The following is an 18,638-nucleotide window of genomic DNA, read 5'->3' as shown; positions in this document are numbered from 1 at the left end:
ACCAATATGCATTGATTCTCAAAACATAGGAACTTGAAAAACACAATATTAGAATGTCATCACCTCTTGAATCCTTAGGAATAAAAAACATAGGAAAAGTACACATAAAACCATTTGGATGGAGCACAGGAGAAACAAAAGATTTGGAAAAGAGACAAAGGAAATTTTCCAGAGGTTAGAGCTCATGCTAGAATTCTTCAAAATTCCCATGAAACATTGCATTCCATAGGACTTTCAAAGGATTTTGAGAGACATGACCCTTTGTTGCAAAGGAGCCCTCTGAGCCATTCCTAACGGATTTCATATGATTTGAGGGTCTTTAATCCTTTGTTTCAAAATGGCTAGGTAGGAAAATTTCTTGTTGAATTACAACCCTATATAATCATTTGTTTCAAAGGGTTCCTTAAAAGCTACTTTGGAACGCAAGATTGAAAAAAAAAAGGAAGAATAAAAAAACATAGGATTTTGACCAGTATTCAATTGCCAAATTGGGGATTACAAAACTGAGGAAAAACACAGTGATCATTTGAATAGACTGTAAGAAAATAGGAATTGGATGAGCGAGACTCAAATAAAATTTTCCAAGATGTTTGTGCTCTTACTAATTTTTCTCCAATATCTATATAGGATTATGTATCCCATAGATAATTTCAAGGGATAGGATAGGATTCAATTATTCATTTTAAAGGCCTTCATAGGAATTTTTTTCCGTAGGATTGAAATCATCCAAAGATTCGTATCTTTTTCCTACGAATTAAAAGGAACATAAGAAGAGGCAAACATAGGCTTATGGCTCCTCTGGATTGTAGGTTGCATAGGAATTTTTCCTATTGAGGTAACTTGGATCATACGATTTTAAACATTCCTATACCCCAGGTCCATAAGATTTTAAACATGAGTTCCAACCTCTTGGTTTATTTCCTTTCAGAAAAACCAATGCAGCCTCTCTCTTTCTCTTTCTACTCTCTCTGTCATCTAAGTAGAGCATATAAATCACAAAATCGCTGTATATTTCTTTTCTATAAGCCTTCTAGACGACTGTTTTGAAAATTCTGTTTTTTTCCTTAGGTGCGTTCATTTTCAGCGGTTCACTATCGATTTTTGGTGGCACGTGAAATGAGACAAATCATTAGTCCATGATTAATCAAGTATTAATTATTACAAACTTGACAGTGGAATTATTTAATTTTTTTAGAAAAGCTTTTTATATAGAAAATTTTTACACAACATTACTTTTTTTTTGCAGTTCGAAATGTATGCTAACGGAAAACGAGAAAGTTGTTGTTTAGAGTCGCCAAAAAGAACTCAGCCTTCAATGTGTATTTAGTGAATTACTTCGGTAGATTATTTACTTAATTATATGGATAAAATATTTTTTTAAGAAAAAAACTTAAAAAATGGCTTAAAAGGAGTGATCTAAACAATGTAATAGAAGAAAGTTTTCGAATATAAAGCATATAGCAAATAATCCTTTTCAATAATCCAATGAATAACGATGCAAGAAAAATATAGCCTTTACTCCTCTAATTTCCGTCCAATCTTGTCTGCTCCAAAAGTCAAAAGGTAGTCAAATTCTCGGACTTTGTCTACGCTATGCTAAGGCCCTGTATAGATGGGACTAAAACTTTTAAGTCCCTATCACATCGGATGTTTGGACACTAATTATAAATATTAAACGTAGACTATTAATAAAACCCATCCATAATCTTGGACTAATTCACGAGACGAATATTTTGAGCCTAATTAATCCATGATTAGCCTATGTGATGCTACAGTAAACATTCTCTAATTATGGATTAATTAGGCTTAAAAAATTTGTCTTGCGAATTAGCTTTCATTTATGTAATTAGTTTTGTAAATAGTCTATATTTAATACTCTAAATTAGTGTCTAAATATAGAGACTAAAGTTAAGTCCCTGAATCCAAACACCACCTAAGCGGCCCCATTTAGTTTCCAAAAAGCTTTTCTCAAAAACATCACATCAAATCTTTAGACACATACATGAAGTATTAAATGTAGATTAAAAGAAAAACTAATTGCACAGTGGGGGAGGAAATGACGAGACGAATCTTTTGAGCCTAATTAGTCCATGATTAGCCATAAGTGCTATAATAATCCACATGTGCTAATGATGGATTAATTAGGCTCAAAAGATTCGTCTCGCGGTTTCCATGTGAGTTATGAAATTAGTTTTTTTTATTTGTGTCCGAAACCCCTTCCGGCATCCAGTCAAACATCCGATGTGATATCCAAAAATTTTATATTTCGTAAACTATACAGGCCTTTAAGGTACGTACATATCCATGCCCTGTGCCAATTTACCCATCCCCATCGATTCGTCTTATGGCTACAGTGTTAGCATGACCAGCAGCAGGGTTCCTGTTCGCTTGTGCTGTTTTGGATTTGACGAAGGGTTGTCGCCTTGTGCGCGATGAAGAATCATTAGCCTCGTGACGGTGGAAATAACGTGAGGCCGCAAATCAACCAGCCATATACGCACGCTCCCTCTATTTTAAAGTACCAGGTGTATTAACTTTTTGACATAGTATCTGATTTGAGCTTTGGACCATTAATCTCTTTCGCAATACATCGTCAACGACCATAAAATCTACATCGTACGGAAGTTTTTTTCCTATAAAATTCTACTAATTATTAATCAATAAGTTACATCTATTATACATAGGTAGTGCCAGAGCCAGAAATTTATAAAGATTAGGGCTTAGCAAATATGTTGAGTTGTGATCCAAATTTATTTGCACTTAATAAAATCTAGTTTCTGTCAAGTGGAGCAGAGGCCCGTCGCCGATAGGCTTGGGGTTCCACCATATATATATACCTCTTGTAAGCCGTCGTACGGCGTTGTAACCTCACCCCAGATATAGTGAAGATATTTTTGTTGGCCGGTGCCTGTGGATTTTTCTCTTCTGTTTTCGGAGGGTTTTTCACGTTAAATCTCGTGTCTTCTGTGATTGATCTATTGTTTTTTTATCGTTTGTTTGCCTATCGCTTCCTAACAAAATAAAGAGCAGGGCCCAACAAATGCAGTTTATTGAATCTTTGAATTTTCGATAAACTCTGAAAGAATTTACAAGAGACTAACTAAACAAGCCCAAGCTCCAAGCTCTAATTGTCTTAGGCTTGTCTCCGCCCCTGTGCGCATGGGGTCAGTATCGTCTGCCTGTGCGCATGTGCTATGTTAACCATTGTAGCTCAATCGACTGGGAGCTATCAGGCACTACCCATTGATCTATGTTGCTCATCATCTTAAAAATTATAACAGAATTGTGACTGAAGTAGTTCACATGGTTAGGTTTCTTACCCATCTAGGTTCTATTTTCCAACTTAGCATGGGTGTTTTTTTAGCATGGGTGTTTGTATTTAACTATTTATATGCACTCGTTGTTTCAGTGATAAACGCCATATCTATTTTGTGGTGATTTTGTTAATCTCATTATATATTGGTCTTAACCTCTCTGATATGCTCATAGGGGTATTGTGTGTCACAAACATAAAGAATTATGTGGCTTAGGACCTGGTTGAAACTTCATATTGGAGTAGCATATTAGCATCATGTAAAACATGATGTTTTAAGTATATGATTAATTAAGTACTAATTACTATAAATTTAAAAGATGAATTTATTTGATTTTTAAAAAAAACATCTATATTGATTTTTTCACAACACATACCGTTTAGCAGTTCAGAAAATATGCCAACAACACACGAAAGGTTATAGTTTAAAGTTGAAGTTTTGAACCTGGTCTTATTCTTAATATATCGATACTACTTACTTTAGAAAAACTGTGGTCGTTAAAATAAAATGAACTAGCCGTATTGACAGTATTTCAATAAGAAACAGTCCAAACTTCTAAAATGCACTGTTATTCTAAATTTGATATGTTGTGCCGCAAATTTCAAAAGTACAGACTAGGTTTCGGAACTTACAAAAATATTAATTGCAAAGTAAATCATTTGTACAAATGGTATGCCATCCACATTGGAAATCTTCAGCCCACGGAAGTCTAAAATTCAACAATAAACTTTGATAAAGTTAAAAACCGAAGAGACGTCTATGACAATGTAACAATCGATAGTGAGATGTTTATGAGAGACCTTCATAGGGATGAGCGCATACATATTTTCTTTAGGAATAAACACTATTCACTCATTTGAAATAGAGAATTGTGGTATAGGAAAAGTATAACAAATTTTCCTATGCCATAGATTCCGGAAAAACATATATCCATTGGAACCTCTTTATCGCTAAACCAAGGTAAATTAGTGCTTAAAACTTCAAGTACAACATAAGCATGTTTATTTAATTTAATGTGATTGCTTTGAAAGATTCCGTGTTTACCTAACTCCTTTGTTATGAACACCATATTTTATTTTTTTCTAGGTATTTTAATTCTTTGTTTTCACACATGCAACCCTATCATGGCCCTGTTTAGATTCCAACTTTTTTCTTTAAACTTTTAATTTTTCTGTCATATCGAACTTTCCTACCCACATTAACTTCCAACTTTTCCGTCGTATCGTTCTAATTTTTTTAAACTTCTAATTTTGGTGTGTAACTAAACACAACCCATATGCCCTGCTTCTATGTCTACTTTTTTATTTCTATCTGGCATTTCGTACAAAATGTTTCGAAAATAAAATATGATAAAATTTATGTTGGCATAAAACCCCTCACTACAAACCGTTAGGAAATCAATTACGAGCATCACTAACAGTCCTCCTATATAGCATCACCAGCAGTCCTCCTATATTGTTCCCTTTTGAGGATTTTTATGTGAAAAATCGGATACAACATATTCCCTTACAGCCCTACACACGTTTTGGAGTTTTAACATTAGACCATTTTAGTTTTTTTTATAAAATTTAGACTTTTCTTATAGAGTTAATTTTTTTACTTCTTATTTCCCGTTTAGAAAAAAAACAAATTTTGAGGAAAGATTATCCGTAATCTTGCTGATGCTCTCACACCCCTTATAATCCCTATCCTTCCCAAACGGGCCCGTCGCCTAATCATCGCCCTCCAAAAGAATACCAAAATCAACGGATTTTCCACGGCCGCCCGCATGGATGGACAGTCTACGGAGTCCCCATGTCCATGTCCATCCATCCGCGATTTCCACGAACCTTCCGCGGTGGGGCTCCCTCGCTAGCCCCCTCTCCCCACGGACGGACTCATGCGCGCGCGCCCGCCACCGCACCGCGCCGCACCGAGCGTTCGGTCGGTCGGTCGGTCCACGACGCGCCGGTCTCCCCGCGTCTGACCGCCCCGTGGGCCCCCTCCCCCTCCCTCCGGTCGCACGCGCGCGCGCACTGCGCGTCACATGCGCGCAACAACAGCCCGCGCCGAACAGTTTCACCCTGTCCTCGTCACGTCCCATTTTACATCCACCACCCTAATCCACATCTCTATTTACGAACACACCCTCATCCCTCGCCAAAAGTAGAAGTTCGTGTGATTAGAGGATAATATAGGGGTTGAACTGAAATATTGCGCTGGGGGGTAAAAAGTGGGGTGGGTTTTACGGTTTTACCCTCTCGGGCTTGAGGGGAGAGGGGGGGACCCACGGACGCGGGTCTCGCTTTCTCTCTCTAGGGTTTTTCCCCACTTTCGTTGCTTCGCTTCGCTTCTTCCCCCACCTGCTCTCGTCTCCATCACCATCCCTTCTCTCTCCTCTCTCTCTCTCCAGTCTCCACCTCCGAGGAGAGGCCAATGGCGGACGCCGACGCGAGGGCCCCGCCCAAATCGGACCCCGGCGCCACGCCGATCGGTTCGATCTCCCCTTCCTCCGCCGCCCCCGCCGCCGGGGAGGACGAGGTGGAGGTCGAGGTGGAGGTGGAGGAGCAGCTCGCCGGACTCGCCATCGCCGATCAGGGGGAGGAGCTGCTGCTTCCCAAGCCCACCGGCTGGGAGGATGGCCCTGTTGTTGTTGCTGGAGATGAGGTCTCCGGTGGTGAGAAGCTGCCGGGTGAGGTGGCGGCGGCGGTGGGGGTGGAGGGTGCTGCGGCGGATTCGAGGCCGCGGTTCCCGAGGCGACCCGGGGAGCCGGACTGCACCTACTACGTCAAGTTCGGGAGCTGCCGCTTTGGGATGAAGTGCAAGTTCAATCATCCGGCGAGGAAGAAGAAGAGTAGGGTGGGTGGATTGGTGTTGGAGCTAGTTGTTTAATTATTTTGCGCGATTTTAGGGGGTTTTTTTAATTTTTTTATGAGGGCGTTTTGATCTGGTTTTGGTGATGGCGAGTTGGGGTTTGGTGGTTTGCGGATGGGTGAGACGGAGACGACTTTTGTGAGTGGGTTTTTCTCATGTGTCCGTGACTTCGCGTTGTTTTTGTTTGTTTGTCTCTGCATGCGTGTGTACAGGTGAAAGGTAGTAACGGTGGTAGTGGCAGCGGCGGGAGCAACAGCAGCAGTAACAAAGCCTCCTCGCCTGATGATGAGCAGGTGATTAGCGCTTTTTATGCCTCGTGTTTTACTTCAGCTATTCAGCGCATGCATGTCTGTCTTGATTTGGCACGTTGCTTGGGCTTGTTGTCTTTTCTATTGTATTATTATGTTGCAGCATGCAAATACACTGTTTTTTTTTTGTCTTGAAAGCGGGTAAATGAAACTAATATGATGAATAATTGGAGTGCACGGAGCTTATGTTGCCATGTTGTTCATATAAGTTGTGTGATCTGAATGCAATTAGTTTTGATGCTATGGAGGTCTAATAAATTGCTAAATTTTCACATAAATTTCAGTCACCATATGTCGTGTTTTCGCGGTGGATATTCATGGTTCTACCATATCCATGCTGCTATAAACTAGATGTGTGGCCTATTAAATGTTTAAAAGACAAACAAGTGTTAAACACTTAGCTTACACGGAGTTGATGGAAGTGGCCAATAAGGGTGGACAAAAATTAAAGAGTGGAAAACAAGGGAACGGCAAATTTGGATGGTGGATAAGATATTAAGTTAACACTTGATAGCAAATAACGATTTTTTTTCTTCAGTAAAATTTAATTCGCCTTTCTGTTATTGAATTTAACTTTCCAGCAGGCTCCAAAAGAGGAATACGGAAGCTATGTTCCAGATATTTCACCTGAAGTTGATTCTTTGGTGCGTCATCTTTACTTTATTCTATAATTGAATGTGAAGGAGTAACGCCGAATTCATTGATGACTAAAGCTAGTGTCTGTACTGTGTCCAAGTGATTGAAAAGCAGTTGAAAATGGTTTCAAAAGCTGTGTTGTAGTACACCACCTTGCACGTTGACACTTCGGCAATATTTTTAATATTGTACAAATCTGTGTCCACCATCATGAATTGACTAGTTTGGATGTAACTGCATAGGCATTGCACCAAAATGGTTGTCCTGAAAAGCACGGCATGCCATACTGGCATACCTAGGTGTCGCTAATTTCGGTGATGAATCAACCACCTTGAACTGTGAAGTTCAGATAGCTATTAGAAAAACTTGGCCCCAAGGGGAAAGACCTCCCCTGAGGTCTTTCAATTAAGAAGAGGCACCCAAAACTGGGGCTGAGAAAGGCCACAAAAGCTTGTCCCCCCTACACGATGAGTCGCTCCCTATGGATTGGGCCTTAACCCATGCTTTGAGGTCCCTACCCCACACACGAGGGCACGCCTTCCATTTGGCGATTCTACCCATGTTTTTGGGGGAACCAACAAGTGACCTTTTCTTTTGTGCGAGACCAGGATTTGAACCCTGGTCAGTAGCTTTCCACTGGAAGGCATTACCACCATGCTACAAGCACGTTTGCAGAATTAACTATTAGATGCACAATTTATTTATTTTTTTCCTTTTCTATAATAATTATCTAATGTTAATATCTTATTTTCTCGTAGGGATTTGCTGACAAGGGGAGTGCGTCTAACTTAGAAAACTTTAAGAAATATTCTTATGAGGTTAGCAACCAGAATTTCCTTTCAGCATATCAAGTAATTTATTTGAGATGTATCTATTAATGGTTGAGACTCAAGATACTTGCCTCTTAGTGAGGTGTGATTGTTATGGAGGTGATTTACATTTTACGCCATTCAACCTGTGAAAGCAATTCCAATTTTATACATGCATTCATAGCTAGAAATTGAAAGTATCACAATGTTTGATGTGTTCTGTTTTTCTTTGTTGCAGATTATCGATGTGAAGAAGGGAAGAGTGGAGCCAAAGGAACTTAAGGTTAGCTGTTGCTGCTGTGTGATTGGCATTATACAATATGAATGAACTCTTTTGAGTTGCTTGAGAAATGTAGTTTGAATTTTCAAAATTGTCATATCTTTTGTTGGTTGATTGTGGAGGATATTGAGAAATTAATTTGTTTGATGAAGTTAGATGAAATATATTAAAATGTTCGCAATTTTTATATTATTGAAGCCCCTTTGGCAGCACCTTGATGGTCAGCTGGTCATCCTTTTGTAAAATGTCCATTGTTTGTGTTAAATTTTTTTATCTGCCTTATAATGTTGTATTATGGGATTTTCTTTTTTCCCCATACCTTCATATCTATATATACTGGGTTTCTTGTAGCAAATTGCGTCCTTCATGCCTCCTGTAACTGAGTCTGAACTAACAAATTTATATATTTGCTGTACTTACATGATAACAAACCTCATTGTCATGCAAAATTCTGGTTTTATCTAGGATGTTATAACCTTTTGGTTGATCTGTATTTTGTATAAAGTCTTCATTTTATTATCTCCTGATTATACTATCTTCTTTTTCTGCGAGGTACTGAAGGTTGCCAAAGAGAAAAGGAAGGAATTTATTTCAGAAGGTAGTTCCCAGGAGGAATGCAAGGTTTGTTAGTGATCTTTCACCCTATCGATAAGTCTTTGATCAATTTTGCTCTTAAAGCATAGGGGCCATGTAATATTAACAGCTGAAAATTCCTTGTACTGGATATTATGATGTACAGACTTTCAGTTCCTTGAAAATCCGTCCTAAATGTTCTGTAGATTTTATAAATCGAAGGTTTAGGGGTAAGGTGATTAGGCTTGTCTGAATAACCTGGTTGAGCATGTGGTTTATCTTATTGACCACTCCATCCGATTCCATAATTCTTCTTGTTTTGGACAACGACATGGTCTCCAAAACATATCTTTGATTATGAATTTTCTACTATAATATGTACAATAAATAAATATTTAACTTTTTAAGACTAATCTATACATGTTCTAATGCCTTCAAACTAAAATATTTTTAAAGCTATTGATAGTCAAAGTTCTGATAGTCTGACCTCAATCTTGTCCCAAACAAGAAGAATTATGGAACCAGAGGGGGTACATTTTAGTAAAGTAATGAAGCTGCATTACTCTTTTTGGTTTTATACTTGGAGAAAATAATTTGGGATCAGTAAATCTGTTAATCTTCACAGCTTATTTGGGGGCATTAAACAACCCCATATACCATGCATTGTACATGTGCTTGTGGTCTGGAGCAGTCAACCAATGGAATGGATGGCTGAATCCTGTGTCTGGTCACTGGTGTCTCTGATAGCCTAACAACCTATGTGTTATCAAGGTGAGCTATTCAGCAGAGTAGAATAGCAGCACAGAGCGGAGATCAGAGCAACATGAGAGCCAAATTTTAAAGCAAAGCAAAGCAAACCAGCTAAGCAGAGGACGGCATGTAGGAGATCAGCATAGCAAATCATGAGGCAGATGAAGAGGCAGAGGAAGAGCACAACAGAGTCATAGCATGCAATGGAGGAATAGTGGAGAAGAGGCGGAGGAAGAGCTTACAAGAGTGTGAGCCAGAGGAAGTAGCAGAAGTGGAAGAACAACTGAGCTGGTCGCAAGGGTGAATGGGTGATTGTAGAAAGGCGCTTGCAGTGGCTAGTGTTCCTCTGCTCTGCATGTTTCTCAACTCCCTAAAATTTCACAATTGTTTTCTCTCTTCTATTCCCTGAAACCAACCATTCCAATTCCATGAACCAATAAATTGAAGGGGTTCTTACCCTTGGACCAATCATGGTGGTTCTGGTGCCCAGTTCATTTAGGTGCTAACTTAACTGGTGGGACTTAGGTGAAGGGACATTTTGTCTTCTTGTTGCCACCTGGATGCCATGGCGTCACTTAGATGATGCCTTGATAACATAGGTTGCTACACCAGAACATAAGTTTTAGGGCTTGTTTCGGGAGTTTTTGACAGCTGTAGCTTCTTCCAGAATCAAAAGCTCCCCCAAACAGTCCAACTTTTCATTTAGATTCTGCGAAGCTGTAGTTGTAGAATCCAGAAAATGAACTATAAGCCAGATTCTCACCAGCTGCTTCTCAGAATCTAAAGCTCCCCCAAACAGGCCTTTGGTAACATGCCATGAACGTACAACAAATTATTTATATCAACTCTAGTGTTCTTTTACATATTCTTTAGTAAATTTCTTCATTGTATTGCTATATTTCTGTAAGTTAATTTTGTTTTGTCACCATAGTTGATCCTAGCATGCTACCATAGTTTTCTGTACACACTCGAGCACCCCATTGTAATCTAAGGCCGCCAATTTTGTAGATCTTTCATTACAAAGATATTCCTTGTCCCTTGAGTCTTTTTTTTAACCCTTTTCAGTATTATTCAACACCTGGAGGATGCAAATTTGGTAAAGCTTGTAAATACCTCCACCGTGATGGAAAAGAAGGGAAAACAGACGCTGAAAAGGTTGACCTGAACTTTCTCGGTCTTCCACTTCGTCCAGTAAGTCTTTCATTTGTTTGTCAAGCTTAAATACTCTAGTTGAGTTTATGGTTACCCTATCAGGCTATCTGTGGGCTTTATTTATGTATGTGTGATCCATACATTGTACTGGTGTTATGGGATGCCTCATGCAATCACATAAATCAATAACTAGGTTCAATCAGGGATAGAGCAACTACTGCTGATCTAATCATATGCCAGTGCACTGGACACTGATTGGGATTTCTATTGTTAGTTGTTTTAACCATTGCTATTTACTAAAACAATTCTCGATAATTAGAGTATTAGACATGTTCTAATATCTACAGGATACCTTGTCATTTTTATTCTGTATCCACCATTGGGTGTGACTGTGATCATGTAAACCTCTTCAGTTTGGGTATTATAAGTTCGTAAGTTGACAAGTAAACCTCAGAAACTAAAGTATGGTAGGCTTGGACAATTGTTTGGTTAATGGAATGAAACCTACTAGAAAGCTGTCAATATATCTATAAATTTATTAATTGTTATGTTTGCAAAAAGTAAGTTTTGTCAAATTGTAAATTTGATGAGAAAAGAGTACATGCTACTATAACTCTCCTTTTACTCCTGTAAACTGATCCATAGGTTTGCAAACTAAAATAATTACCACAGGACAAATATTGTACCTAAGATCTTTTCAGAGTTGTGCTGACTTGGTGCCAAACCAGAGTGATTTTCATGATTGCACTTAATTTTTACAGCAGTGTGCAATAAATATGTTCATGATATTAATAGTCATTTCTTAAATATTCCTTTTCTATACAATTGTGGTGTTAATCTTGCAGGGGGAAAAGGAGTGTCCCTACTACATGCGTACTGGGAGCTGCAAGTACGCCACTAACTGCAAGTTTCACCATCCTGATCCTTCTAATGTTGCTTCTAAAGATCCACAGTTGGAGCATGAGAATGGGGATGCTCCACAGCAAGATGTTCAAGGATCATCGTCTCAGCCAAATGCTTCAATTTGGCCCGATCAGAGAACAGTGAATGAGCATCATGTTCCGTTTATAGCTCCATCTCCATCGTACAGTGCAGGGATGCTTCCTCCTCAAGGAATGTATCCACCTCCTGAATGGAATGGGTATCATCAGGTAAATTAAAGATTCACCTATGATGCCAAAATGTTCTCTCCGCTCCATCTCAGATGGACGGAGTAAATATTGCAAGTTGCTTTTCGTTGAAGTGAAAATTGAGCATATTGGCATGTTTTGCTGACTTCTTTCTGTCGACTTTCTTATAAGAACTAATTGAAATTTGTAAAATTGCATTAGAAATTGGCTATTATTACTTTTTCCAATATTAACTAGAAATTTCCTGGCTGAAATCAAGGAAGATAGTACCCTCCATTCCTTTTTACTTGTAATTGTGGTCCTTAACGTATGTTTTTTGATTGTTACATAATTAAATCATATGTTGCAAAACAATATTGAAAATAGGATGTATGAGGTGCATTTGAATGCTTGATACAAATTTGCCAAATACATTTCCATGTCGAGTTACTTTTATGTATTGGAATGTGATCAGATTTTATATGTTGGCTGCCATTTCTCGGACAAGTACATAGGAATTATGTTTCTATTAGTCCAGTTCTCCAGTTTATCCTTCAAATGTCTTCTTCGAGAAAGCACCTTTCTTTACAATTGATACATTATCTTGGGTAACAATTTCACGTGTAACTATTTCCTTTTCAGGTTCCGTTGAATCCATATTATCCTCCTGGAGTCCCTTTCCAACATTTTCCAGCTGCTCCTATAAATCATCCTATGTACAAGGCACCAGAAATACCTGGACATCAGCAGGTTCCTTCCGAGGAATACCCAGAGAGACCTGGCCAACCTGAATGTCAGCATTTTGTGAAGAGTGGTTTTTGCAAATTTAGGATGAAGTGCAAATATCACCACCCAAGGTCACCGGTGCCTCCAGCAGGAGCTCTTAGCCCTCTTGGCTTGCCTATAAAACCTGTATGTTCCTTCTTCCATTTATTTCCTCAATTTTAGGTGATATCATTCATTTAGCTCTGTTGGGACTGTTTGTTACAGCTTCAACCCCAGGTTTGGTATCTCTAGTTCAAAAAATTCTTAAGTTGGGAGGTGGGGTTAGATTAAGATTATTATAGCTAAGACATTTTGTACATATTTTAGACTAAAAGAATAGAGTTAACTCACTTTAGTTTAAGCTATAAACTCTATTCCTGATGGTTGCAGCTGTTGTTAACTGACAACTCTATGCTAATAACTTATGATTTATTTTTGTTTACCTCTTCTGACCCCATCATTTGCAATCTAAATCAGATAATGCTTGATCGCTATTTTTTTAATGTTTTATTTCTTGCCATATTTGTTTCAGGATCAGCCTGTGTGCACATACTATGGTCGCTATGGGGTCTGCAAATTTGGGCCAGCTTGCGCATACAATCACCCCTTCAATTTTAGCCCTGTACCTGCAGCGGGACCTCCTCTCCTCCCTGCTCAATACCCAACTCCAGGAAACTACACTCTCTGAAGCAGGCACGAGCGATTTTTCATCGTCGCCGTGATGCTTGTAATAACTTCACTTGTAAGATAGCGTAGCTGAAAGCTGTACGTGGGTTCACTCACTGACAGTGGGAGAGATCTGGCTTGGAAAGTGGCAACGAAGTTGCATCAAGCTGGGTACATTGCCGCTGGAATTCATGAAATTAAACAAAACCTGTCAAAACTCTTTACATTGTACAGCATCGTCGCGTTTAGTATACAACTATGGCGTCGGGCTGAATCCCATATTGCAGTTTTACATCTTCCATGACACCCGGGTTTACCGTTCATGTCGTGGACTAAAGGGAGAGTTGACGGGCAGTTTGGTTTGATCCGTACGCCCCTTAGCCTTTTTTTTCCTCGGGCCGAGGAAAGGAATATGCTGGTCTACCACTATCTGTGTCTCACTCATCAAATCAGGTATCAGAACTTGTCATCACATTGAAGTTATGTGATGATCACATGATCATCTTAGGGAATCTGTTAGTGCTGACTGCACTAATAAGTACGACAGGAGCATATGGTACTCCTAGCTACCAACATGTTAAACAGGGGACTGGCAGCCTAAAAAGCCCAAAGGAATGGCTGCCTCCATACTTCTTTTTTTCTTTGAGCGGCTACTGATTTTCAAGGGCGTTGATGGGTACGGACGCCCACTCCCTCAGTCTTGATTACTGTATGTAGGAATTTTTGTGATTTTTCACATGGCTTAGTTCATTTTCTCTAGAATTTTCTAAATACACTTCAGTCAGGGTTTACAAAACAACGTGGTTTTATCATGGTTACCATGCATGGTAACCTTTTCAGTTTTTGAAACCACGGTATGTCTCGCGGTTACCACGATAACCACCTTACCGTGGAGGTTCGGTAACTCCGCCGAAAATGATAAGGGGAACCATGTTTTAACCTACAAATTCTAATTGTTAGGGTGGAAAGAATCGGGCTGAATTTTGCGAAAAAGTTAGTTAGCGCACGTGTTTTCTGGGAGAACTAGCCTAACTACCGTATTAGAACTAGCCTAACTACCGTATTAGTTATAGACAATGACGGTAGTTAAGATAAAATTTTCTTTTTTGGGAGGTTTTTTACTAACAGATTGAAAATAAATCTATACATAAAAGAAACTTTCACGTAAAATTTAAAATTTTATATTGAAAAATAAAAACTATACATAAAATTTAAAACTACTCAAAATTTAAAAGTCTAAACTCATTTTTTAAAAATTTTCAACTCAAAATTTGAACTTTCAAGTTAAATTTGAAAACTTTTGACTAAAGATTTAAACTTTGAAGTCAAATTTTAAAAACTTTGAACTCAAACTCTGAAAATTTTTAACTTGAAATTTAAATTTGTAAGACAAATTTTGAAAAATTTTAACTCATATTTAAAAACTTTTGACTCGGATTTAAAAAATTTCGACTCAGATTTTAAAATTTTCAACTTGAGATTTGAAACTTCCAATTCAGATTTAAAATTTTTTAGGACAATATAAACTTTCAACTCAAGATTTGAAAACTTTCAACTCAAACATTTGAAAACACGTGTGCTGAAGATAAAAGAACATAAAAAATGCGAAAAATGAACGTTAAAAATTGGAGAAAATCGCCAAAAAAAAAAGAAAGAGCGTAGGGAGGGGTGCCAGCTGGCGCGCGCGCCAGATAGTTATCCCCTGGATTTTGTATATTTGTTTGAGCTAAACGGAAAAATGAAATGAGTTGGGTTGTGCAAGGGTCATGGGTATGGCCCATTATAAACGTCTACTAAAGGAGCTCAAAACATAAGTTTATCAGAATATTTTGCATGATTAATTTAATTTCCACTAAAATTCTCCAAAATTCATTTTTCATTCCAATCCAAAGTAGCCCTTTTTTTTTTTACTTGAGGTGATGTTCTCTGCTCTAATAATAACTAACGTGAGCACGGGTGACATCTCTTTGTGCTATGGGTTGTTAATCATCGAAAGATCGAGCCACCCATGTTCATATAAGTAATTATATGCCATTCTCTCATTTTCCACATACATAGTTGGTTGATATGGCTAAAATACCACGGAGTTCCTTAATAATTTACTCCTTTTGTCACACCATACAATTAAATTCTAAAATTGCTCCTCTATTTTTCTTAGGCCCTCTCTCTTCTCCAAGTCCAATCCATGCTTGAGTGCAGGGGTGGAGCTAGAGCAAAATAGAGAGGAGTGTCACATGCTTGATCTTTAGACTATATTTAAGGTGATACGGGTGCCTAAGTTTATACTTAGGGAATGTATATAATGATTGGGACCCCTAAGTACTCTGGGCCCTTGGCGGCGACCCCTCTCGCACTCCCTCAGGAACGGCCTAACTATGTGGCAATTTTCTTTTCAAGGGAAGAACCATGTGTCATTTTGGCAATGAGAACCAATTGTGTGAAAAAGATGGAGGATGTCACACAACTGTGTGGCAAACGAGAAGTTCTCCCTAATTAATTTGGCAGCATGGTATGCAGTAATGTAGGAGATGGCGTGCCACAAAAAAGCATCCTACTTGACTACTTGTAGGCTGTAGCTTCTATTTCCATCACATTCTGTTGGCACAACCTTTAATTCTTCCCTACGACATTTGCTCTACGCATATCGACGGGATGCTGGTCTAGATACTTGGGCAGTGGCACTTGTACACCTGGTTTCCTGGATCTACTTTGTTAGCCAATTCAGTCAGGTAGAGAGGTAGCCAGCTGTAGGGATGACAAAGCGTCTAGGAAGGCACAACAATGGAGATTATCGAGAGTTTTCTTTTTCCCGAGGAGGGCTGGAATCGATTCTCTTACATAATGTAACAAAACATATGTTTAGCTAGCGAGTCTGATATATATATAATTGTTGCAAGTAATCTATATTTCATCTCCAAACATGTTTTTTCTTGAGAAAAATTCCTTCTATGGGATAAGAGATTTGCTCCGGTCCGTCAAAAGTACCTAGAGATACCGGTACCTCACGGTACCAAATCGTTTTCGATCGTTAGATGTTTGTTTGTTTTGGTAAGGAGGGCTGGAATTCTCCCTATTCTAGTACCAAAACATTCGTCCAGCTAGTCTGACTTATAGAACTACACAAATACCTCATATTTCACATTCAAATATATCTTTTTTTTCTTGCAAAAAGTCATCTTTTAGACAAATCAGGGAGAAAAATGTTGTTCTCTCTCTGTTTTCTTTTGAGGAGGATTGGATTTGATCTCGCAAGTACGAAAATATCTGTCCAGTGAATGCACAGAATTGTTGCAAACACTCCATATTTCACATTCAAATATGGCATTTTTTAGACATAATAAATCATGGAACAGAATGTTGATCTTTTAAGTCCCACTCCAATGCTCTCTATTTTGTAGTAGAAAGTAATCCGAACCGTTGAATTCATTTGATCGTAGGGTTGAGATCTATTTCTACTACCATCATACTCCCTCCGTATTTTAATATATAACGCCGTTAACTTTTTGATCAATGTTTGACCATTCATTTTATTTAAATTTTTTGTGCAAATATAAAAATATTTATATCATGCTTAAAGAATATTTGATGATGAATCAAGTCACATTAAAATAAGAGATAATCCATAAAATACCATTGACAAGCGGTCAAGTCCTAGAAATGACATCAACAAGTGTGAGTTCCAAGAAATGCCATCGTACAAACGATTTTGTCCCAAAAATGCCATCGCCGTTAGGGTTCCGTCCATTCCACGCCGTTAAGTTCTATAGGATGAACAGTGTATTTAACGGCGTGAAATGGACGAAACCCTAACGGCGATGGCATTTTTGGGACAAAATCGCTTGTACGATGGCATTTCTTGGAACTCACACTTGTCGATGGCATTTCTTGGAACTCACACTTATCGATGGCATTTCTGAGACTTAGATGCTTGTCAATGGCATTTCATGGATTACCTCTTAAAATAAATGATAATTATGTAAATTTTTTGAATAAGACGAATGGTCAAACGTTAAACAAAAAGTCAACAGCGTCATACATTAAAATATGGAGATAATACTTAATAGTAGTAGAAGCGTGGAGGGGTATTTTTATCTAGGAAAAAAAAATGTGCGGAGAGGTATAATCGTAATCGTTAAAGTGCCAAATATTTTCACCGCCACCGCAAATCGCTTCCCCGCCCCTGTAGCCCGTGCCCCTCCCTCGCCGCATCCGTCACCTACTCACCTCCCCGCCCTCGCCGCCTTTCTCACCGCCCTCGTATATATCTTTTTTACAAACATGATCGATTAAATTATCGGTTGCAATTAACACTGCAACTGATCAGATCTTTTTGGTTGGAAATAAAGGAGCAACGGGCATTTGACTCTGTAATTTTCTCTGAAACTTGTCAAGATCCGAGGAGCTCGATGACTCGAACGTGGAGACCTTTCGGCATTTTCTGCCCATCAACGATGCCCTGGGCGCGAAGTCGAAGCCGGAGCTGGCCTTGTCGAGCACGGACTGGAGCGCGCGGCGGACCGAGGATATGGCGGCGGCGGCGGCGTCGCGAGACCCACACGAGACAAGGAAAGCGAGGCAAGAGGTCGATCGGCGCTTGACCTCCAGCCCCAGCCGGAGTCACGCTCTCCACCGTCGTTCGGTTTCGATGGATGAGGGAGCGAACGACGCTGACCATGGGACCCACAAGGAGAAAAAAAATTCTAAGTGTCAAATTTACCCCTAATTAATATAAGTACTTTTACTAATCTACCCTTAAAAATAAATGGTTCAGATTAGCTCTACTGGTTGTATAAGGGTATTCCCAACCCAATGACTAGGATGGTGTCCATAACATTAAATAAGTTGCCACCTGAACAAAAAATGATATGGCAAGTGAATAAATGAGGAAAGAGAAGGAAACCATGTCTTGCATGAGACATGGGTTCTACACAACATCTAAAACATCACGTGAGATAAGTAGCATTAAATTGAAGTATGGAATGGTGGTGTTTGCATTGGAAGAGTAGTGCCTAATACTAGTTTCTTGATGATGTGGAGTTTATGGAAACCATGTCTAGTGTTATGGGTTGGGATTGCCCTAATACTATCAGTAGAGAGCACCGGAGCATCGCCCTTTTTTAGGAGGGCTGGATTTGATCTCGTCAAGTGTCAAAATATTTGTCCATCGTGTCTTATGCATATAATTATCACAAATACTTCATATGCCACATCCAAATATGGCATATTTTAGACAAAAATCATGAAGAAAACCGTTGATTTTTCCCAAGATAAATATATCTGGATATATATGACATTTGGACTGAACGCCTGAACCAGTGAACATGGGACACCCTGCTCTGAACTGTTTCATTCATTTCAAGTTTTCAACGGATAACAACTTGTCTTATTTAGTGCTAAATCTTCTGCAGTGAATAGGCATAAAA

At 38.9% G+C, this 18,638-nt stretch overlaps 1 protein-coding gene across 4 annotated transcripts; it reads left to right on the top strand.

Annotated features, from left to right (window-relative positions):
- Nucleotides 1-5,598: 5,598 nt before the first annotated feature.
- On the top strand, nt 5,599-13,507 carry LOC4351978 (zinc finger CCCH domain-containing protein 65-like). 4 transcript variants are annotated; one of them, NM_001404724.1, is made up of 10 exons: nt 5,599-6,152; nt 6,380-6,460; nt 7,060-7,119; nt 7,870-7,929; nt 8,159-8,203; nt 8,762-8,821; nt 10,589-10,714; nt 11,521-11,826; nt 12,427-12,696; nt 13,082-13,507. In NM_001404724.1, exons 1-10 carry the CDS (start codon nt 5,730-5,732, stop codon nt 13,235-13,237), a joined length of 1,587 nt encoding a protein of 528 aa, NP_001391653.1. In that variant the 5' UTR covers nt 5,599-5,729; the 3' UTR covers nt 13,238-13,507. The 4 variants fall into 4 exon arrangements, with proteins under 4 accessions (NP_001391653.1, XP_015620302.1, XP_015620306.1 ...); XM_015764816.3 differs by having other exon boundaries at nt 5,633-6,152; nt 7,057-7,119; XM_015764820.3 differs by lacking the exon at nt 7,870-7,929 and having other exon boundaries at nt 5,633-6,152; nt 7,057-7,119.
- The last annotated feature ends 5,131 nt before the right edge of the window (nt 13,508-18,638 follow it).

The sequence above is a fragment of the Oryza sativa genome, chromosome 12, assembly GCF_034140825.1.
Source record: "Oryza sativa Japonica Group chromosome 12, ASM3414082v1".
NCBI classification, from domain to species: Eukaryota; Viridiplantae; Streptophyta; class Magnoliopsida; order Poales; family Poaceae; genus Oryza; species Oryza sativa.
This window is presented reverse-complemented; position numbering and strand designations above follow the sequence as displayed.